This window comes from Coturnix japonica, chromosome 10, assembly GCF_001577835.2.
Source record: "Coturnix japonica isolate 7356 chromosome 10, Coturnix japonica 2.1, whole genome shotgun sequence".
Taxonomy (NCBI): Eukaryota; Metazoa; Chordata; class Aves; order Galliformes; family Phasianidae; genus Coturnix; species Coturnix japonica.
Genome location: NC_029525.1, coordinates 9,824,147 through 9,831,833, shown reverse-complemented (window position 1 = coordinate 9,831,833; position 7,687 = coordinate 9,824,147). Strand labels below are relative to the sequence as shown.

Genomic DNA, 7,687 nt, shown 5'->3' with positions numbered 1-7,687 from the left:
TCACCTCAAGTGCTTAAACTGTACCTGTATTCCTGCTTCAGGATGAGCTGCTCGTCTCTGATGTTTTACTAACCCAGTCCCTGGGACTCCACAGCAATCTCACAGGTGTGCTGCAAGGACTGATTTGCTGAGCCAGCTATGAGGTACTTGCACACTGTGCAACGGAGACTCTAAGGGTACCAAAACAGCTCTGCCATTATGTTGCTGGCTCAATGAATCTGCAGATCACAGGAGCAGGACGGCATATGAGGCTGCTAAGGCAGCAACAGGAACATCTGAAAAAAGAACACACAAACAATTATCAGCTGCCATGCTTTAAAAAAAAAAAAAAAAGGAAATAAGTTTGCATGAGACTTCAGCAGCAGCAGGAACAGCCAAAGGACAGGACAGTCCCAACTACTCACCCAGCAGCTGACTGGGGATTCTGCCAGGGCTACCTACAGACCCCCAGGTTTACAAGTTACACTCAGTCCATTCTAAGCACAGACAAAAAGGCCAGAAGGCAATGCTGAACTAGCCTTATGTACCTAGCAAGAATCGTATTTGTACAGAACAGAGAACAAAGCAGAAAAAACATCCATTAAAACTACAGTGCTGTCTGAAGAGAAGAAACAGAAACAGGTCTGAAACTGCTGCAAGCTGCCAGCATCTCTTTGAAAGCACAGAGCTGGCTGGAGTCGTTCTCTCTCAGAGCTCAGTTATTTCTGTCGCAGCCAGAGGGCTCAGTCAATAGCTGATACAAATATTGATTTGATTTGTTCTCTGGACTGCTCGTAGGCGCTGCTGGGATTCTCTCAAGGCTCCTTGTTATCTCACGTCCCACAATAACACGTGAGAGGGACAGGACAAGCAATCCAGGCACTGTAGCACAACAGGGACTTGAATCCCGTCAGGAAACAACAGCGTTTCGTCCCCTGTAAGAGGAACATCTGCAAACCGGAGATACCTTTGCACCCAGAGACGTGAAACACTTCAGAGCACCCTTCCCAGTCTCCTGGGTTCAGCAGGCGAGCACACACGGCTGCCACTGGAGGGCATCGCGCCTACGGGCACGGCTACCGAGCAGGGCCGGCCCGGTCAGCACTGGAGCCAGAAACAAACCAGCTGAAGGAGCACCACAGCAGCGGCCAGAGCGGCTCGTTCCCTCCGCTCCCCACGAGAGCCGTGTCGGTGGAGGAAGCAGGCCCTGCCCTGAGCTCGCGGGCAGGCCTTGTTCTTCCACCATTTCCTCTTGGAGGATAGTATCAGCGGAGCCGGCATGAAGGCACCGACTCCACTTTCTTATTCCTCCGGAACGACACCGGGCGAAGCACCGGGCTGTTCTTTCCCCACAGTGCTCGGGAGGCAGCTCCCTGCCCCGCTCAGCCCCACTCTTTACATTGTTCACTTACGTTTTCGAGCCGCACCGCCATGACACCACGCGCCCACCCCGCAGCGCCGCCATTTCCTGAAGGCTGCGCGGCGCTTCCGGGCGCTGCGGGGCGGCGCCATTGCCCGGCCCGGGCCGCATGCGTGATGGCGGGCGGGGCTGCGTTGAGCTGGGAGCTGAGGGCGTTGTGTTGGGGGTACCGCGTATTTGCTGTGTCTAATGTGACACGTAACCCCCAAAACCCATTTATTTTAGGCCAGAAGGGACCTGGTGGAAAAGCAATGCTCCTTGTATGTTCCATACTCCAGACACCAAGGGAATCTTGTCAAGCATATTCCATATTCCATTTCATCTTCAGGCTGAAGACCAAGTAGTGACACCCCTATCCCACCCCCCGAATTGCTGCAGGATCACCAGATAACGTTAATCTGCTTGGTTACAAGCTGTGCTGCACTTAATGCTGAGAACTAATAAATGGGAGCTGAGGAAGGACTGACATCACAGTACTGTGCAATATTAAAGATAGGACCAGCTTCTCATGTGAATGACGGCACACTGGCTCATTCCCTCCTTCCACCCCAAACCCAGGCAGTCCATGCCTCACTTCTTTCTAAGACTGAACACTGCTGTGCTATTCCTCAACCACGAGGGAAGTGCATGTGATTAAAGGATGAAGTAACTTCTGTTAATTACCACGGTCTGAACTAAGATCAGTTTTAGCTCCAGCAATGACTCTTGCCACTCGAGGGGGGGAGCAAGCAACCCAAGAAAGGAATGATTCAGACTTCAACAAGTGTCCATGGCTGCTTGCATTTGCCAGCACAAACCCACAGGCTGAGGTGCCTGCGAACTCCTGAACTTCAGTTTGCATGTGGAAGAAGAATATAAAAGACCTTGCACACATGTACACCCCACAGGCAGCAGCAAAGCGTTGCTCACAGTCTGCTTTACATAACTACGCTTGCTTTCTCCTGGCTGTGGATACCAGCACAAGGCTTTCAGCCATTATGGGGTGTTCTTCCAGGCTCAGTTTAACTTCAATCAGAAAAAAAAAGACAACTTTCTTGTTCTGAAAGGGAAAAAGTGGAATACAGGAAGATGAGAACCCTTTCCCTGACTGGAGAAACACTGTTAGACCAGAGGCTGGCCTGAAGGTTCAGGAGCTGAAAGGCATTTAGAAGCCTCAAGCCCATTTTGCTTAGTGGCTCTAAGTCCCCGGGCCTTTTAAATTCAGTTGCCTTGCTTGTTATAGAGGATTCTAACCAGGCATGGTTAGCAAAGCTAAATTTGCTGAGGTTTGTTTGGGAAGCGTGGGAGGAGATTCTTAAAGCTGTTAAATAAGGAAAGAAAATGAAAACACAAGACACTGTCCCAGTAATGTTCAAAGCAGGCAACAAGAGAAAGCATTCAGAAACCCTTTGCCTACAGAGCCATCTTTGCAGCAGAACAAAGAAATATGTGAAGCACTTGGATGTCCCCTTCGTTCTGAACCAGCACTACAGACTGCACAGGGATACGGCAGTAATTTGAAAGCTTGTTTCCTGCATCCGAATACCACGTCAGGATGAAATGCAATCCATCCCACTCTCATTTAACGAACACCCCTGGGACCACTGTACCTTGGAGGCGTGATGTCACACGTCAGCAGAGATTATTTGTTTTGAAGCTTGCCAATAGCTCCGAGATTTCACTTCAGAGAGCTCCACTCAGTCATGACTCAAACCCTCCTCGCCTCACAGGACACAACTGACTACACTACACTTCCCTTGTGCTGTTTCTGAGCATCCTGTGAGGGATTAGTAGACGTTTAATGTTATTATCCTTTCTCCTCTTTTATGTAGGAATGGCTTTGTCACTGCTTGAACACCTTCGCGTTCATGACACATTTTCTTAAATGTCATATCAGTGATTTCTCTACTGAGACGCAGCACTGGAACAAAAATGAAGACATTCCTTCAATTGTAGGCGATCTTTAACTTATAAATGGTCACTGGGAAAACTGTGATATGAAAGCCAGATTCAGACTTGCGATGAGGTGGCTGTGTGCAATACCTGTCTGGTTTCTCCTATCGGAGGAAGCAGTTATGACCAAGAATTTTATACCTGCCTCTTGAAGGGACCAAGATATTCATGCTAAAGAACAAACTTTTTTGTTACCAGATCAGAAGAGTTCCAGACTCACCTGAAAGCTGGTAAATCTGATACCCGGCTTTAGCAGCAGTATGACCTGATTGAAAATATGCAGCACGAAAAGCAGCCAGTAATTCTGAATGGCTCATTTAATGCTGAATTGCTGAACCTTATTCAGTTTTAAAATGCACTGTAAGATTAAAACCCTAGAGGTGAATAAGAAAACTCCCCATCATCTCGGCTATGCTGCAATTTACTTTCATATTAGCATTAAAGCAAGAATAAATGAAAAACATAGACGCTGTCAAAGACTGCTGGCTTGCCTGAAATCGGGAATCATTTCAGATGTACTCTTCCAATTTTCTCCAGTGTTATCCCTTCAACAGTGTAAGACCAGCACTACATCAGTAAACCCGTGGTTTCTGTCCCAAGCAGAGCTCCATCACTGGGTGCCAGACTGGAAAAGCAAAAGGGATGTATCTGTAGAGGGAAGCTCAGTGGGAAGCCAGCTTGGGTGAGGATCTGGCACACTGGTTTCAAACTTACTTTAAGTATAATCTTTCCCTGGCAACAGCAACATTCAGACGGACAACAGAACGAACAGAGCTGCACTCAGTGGCTGCAAATTACTGTTTTACGTTAAGTGAAATTATTATACACCAGTATGGGCATAAATCTAGCTGATACAAGGGGATGATGAGCATAGCTCTACACTCCAAGTAATGGCATTAGGGATGCAGTGTGAAGTTCAGGGAATTAATCACACTGATCACTTCTTTTCAGTGATGATTCAGCAGACATTTTTTAAAGCAGATTAAATTAACTGCTTTCACCGCTCATCAATACAACCCAGAACATTAATAACTGTGCTTATGAAGAAATATTTTTACTTCTTTCCTGCAGACGTTCTCTGGACTCACATGCTGCTGCTGTTCCTCTCCTATCCGCTTTGTAGCTTCCCTTGATGGAGCCAGAGTAGCCTTTCCTTGAACTAGATACAGGAGCCTGCATGCAGGGGAAGAGAATAACACCAGGTAGCAAATGACAGCCAATTACAATAGGTACGTGTATATGGAAACAGACTGTGATACTGCCAGGAAAGCATCACACCTGGCAGCCACCTCTCCCTTTCCTTTCATGTTCCCTTTGAGAGAGAATACTGTGTTTGTTTGTAAGTCCTCAATGGAAATTGGTCTGCTCTTTAATGATTGTCAGCCATTTGGAAGATCAACAGTGATCCTATAGCCTACATCCTAAGTATAATCACTGAGCTACTGCTAAGGTCTGGGTGCTTCTAAACAGAATCTGGGCCCCAGCGGGCTTGACAATATGCAAGCACTGATGAACTAAAGGGAATTACAAAAGGGGATCCTCTATCTCGCAGCACCTAACCCAGACACCAAGCACGAGGGGAGAACGCATGAGCAGGGTAATGGCAGCACTGAAGAAAGGCACAATGCAAACACAAAGAGCAGTGAGGTACAGATGGTGGCAGCAATGAATGTCATCAGCTTGGAGATAAAAGACAAACACAGAAACAGGTAACAACAGGAGAGGTCACCTGTTCATTTATTACCTGCTTTAGGGCTCCAACTGCTGCAGTCCCTGAACCGCTCCATCATCCACATCTCCTCAGCTTGTGTTTCCTGAAGAACAGTTCAAAATGCCTCTTTTCTAAAGTCAGTCCATTGCCTCTGAATTGACAATAGTCAGTGATTCCTTCAGTGCTTTTGGAATGCCTTCCTGCCTACAGGAAATGCTGGTAGAATCCTCCCTCAGTCCTTCAGCACAATACAGCCCAGCATGGCTCCCAGCTGTGGTTCCTTGACTCAGTGCTCACAGGGCTTCAATGGACTCACCAAGGGCAGGCCGCAGGGGGACTCACCAGCCGCATCCCACCATTCAGCACCTTAACAACAGTCCAACCCCCTCAGCTTCTCCCCTCCCCAGACAGCAGTTATTTCCAATGGAATTCCATGCTTCTGTTAGCCTGCAAACTGCAGAGTACATGTACATTCCAAATGAAATGGGCCGGACCTTGACGCTCCTTAAAATATACATTTTATTATTTTCTGGTGTTTGCTATGAAGGTTTTATTCAAATTGTGAAGGTACACAGCCTTTACAAACCTGCTGAATTGAACGTTTTTGTTGGTGGCTTTATTTTCTGTTTCTTTCACGGCAGAGGAAAATACATAGGCTATAAAACGCTGAAATTCGTTAGATGTGTAGGAACACCTCTTCGTATATGCTGTGGAATGCTCTGTAGAAACACTATATAAAATAAGGCAGACTTTGACAGGGAATTCAGTCATAAAATTTCAAGGGAGAAAACAAAAAGTCCCAACATGTTATTATCATCTTTTGCAGCCAAGGGAAGATCAGGTGGTGGTCACTGGTTTAGGGGAGAACTACTGCGGTTCTGGTGCTCGGTATACATTTCTTGTTTATTCTACTATTCTCAAGTGAGACCTTTGCAATAAAACTTAATTTTAATTAACATAAATCAGACAATATTTAAACATACACATCTATCCTTACAGTGCAATAAAAATGTATCATTGTATAGTATTTTGTATTTGCATTATGAAAATAAAAGGTCTGTACATCAATTAAATGTATATTAATGAGTATGAATCATGTAAATTTGTAATGCATCTAAAGTTGGCTTTGGCTTTTAAGTATTTATAAATTCATAGAAAATATTGAACATCTAACAAAATAAATAAAACATATCATTTTAATCATAGATGCTAACGATCAACCTCAAAAATTCTTGTGTTATTTTTACATATGCTACTAAATTTCTTAAAGAGAACTCACTTTCAGTAGTGCTCAGAAGTGAATGATTGCACCTTCTGTGATGTGAAAAAATAGAGTACATCTATTTTTCATAGATCAAAAATTCCTTCATGGAGAGTTGCATTTTAAATGTCCGATTGTTCTGTGTAACTGTCCTAAGTGCTTATAAAAAGCATGTAGCTTTCTCACAGGAGCTGTGAGTCACTATTAATAGGTGTTTCTTCTTCACTTGCAGAGTTGAGGATTAAGCACAATCTTCTAGTGAATGTCCGCGTCGTATGGATTCTTCAAGGCCTTCCAGCTTTGCACACTGGTAAGAAGATAGCGCAAAACACGTTCACTAATAAACCCCCTTCAGAACAAGTACTGCAGCAATCCAGTGTAATTCCACTTGACAGGCTTATTTCCTTGGAGTCCATACATGGTAGTTTGTGGAAGTCAGCTGCTGACCTCCTGTTCTCTTGAATTTGAAAGTTCCCCAAGCGCATGGGCTATCCTTACTGTAATACTGAAGAGACCGAAACATATCTCAAATCACATGAACAAAAGTGAACTTGAATAAATATGCATCTGGTTAGTAAATTACACACCATAGTCTAATTGCTATTCTGGTGGTGGCGGTCGGAGGCTCCGCAGCTTCCTTTCATCTAGTCCTTTCCAGTATTTAAAGTTATTATCCAGATGCTGCATCAAATTTGGCAGGTCTGCAAATGCTAGGGGAGAAAGGGCAGAGTGGATTTAGTTTGCAGGATTGGAATAGTCACATGATGCTGTCTTCTTAAATATCACTTAAATGTCCAGGCAACTGTGTTAAGTAGGAAGGCTTAAATCTGTCATACTGCTACTTGAAATGTTTCTGGCTTTATAGCTCTCATCACTCACGGATCTTCCCAGGCTACTGAGAGCTGTTTTGAGAGTCTATTTAATACTGCTATTGCAAGCACCAGCAAAGGGACGCCATTTACCAGGCGGGGCATAACTAATTATGCTTGTAATTATCCTACTTCATCAAATCTCAGTCACATGTCACGATCTGGCATTCAGGAGAGTCACATTTCTGACCACTTCTACCACAGAGGCAGTGCTTGGAAGGAAACAGTTGCTCCCCCAGGCATTTTCCAGACTGTAGAAATCTGTCTTGAAGAGTAACTGATATTAACATGGACTGCACCCAAAGTGCTCTCAGAGAGAAGGGTTCTGTCCTCCATTTGCAGAGAAGCAAGTTTAAAACTAAGAGAGTTAAACACTGCCTGACACTGATATATTAAAGGGAAGCCATGAGAATGGTGCGTAGCAGGATCAAAATACTTCCAAGCAATAATGAAGTTATTAAGCATAGTTGAACTGCAGGAACCTTCTCTTTTCTCCCATTTTCTTTAGGAGCTAC

General features: G+C 44.8%; 1 protein-coding gene and 1 non-coding gene across 4 annotated transcripts in view; both read right to left on the bottom strand.

Moving 5' to 3' along the window:
* PDE8A (phosphodiesterase 8A) overlaps positions 1-7,687 on the bottom strand; it is a 113,014-nt gene that overhangs the window by 961 nt on the left and 104,366 nt on the right. Inside the window, exons 22-25 of one of the 3 annotated variants that reach the window (XM_032446938.1) lie at positions 6,891-7,013; positions 5,076-6,808; positions 1,392-4,504; positions 25-275 (exon numbers count right to left, since the gene is read on the bottom strand). In XM_032446938.1, the coding sequence (XP_032302829.1) occupies positions 6,904-7,013 (110 nt within the window). In that variant the 3' untranslated portion in view covers positions 25-275; positions 1,392-4,504; positions 5,076-6,808; positions 6,891-6,903. Of the gene's footprint in view, positions 1-24; positions 276-1,391; positions 4,505-5,075; positions 7,014-7,687 lie in introns of all 3 variants that reach the window. The other 2 variants (XM_032446936.1, XM_032446937.1) reach the window with 2 other exon arrangements.
* Positions 1,163-1,293, bottom strand: LOC116653936. The gene has a single exon (XR_004308602.1).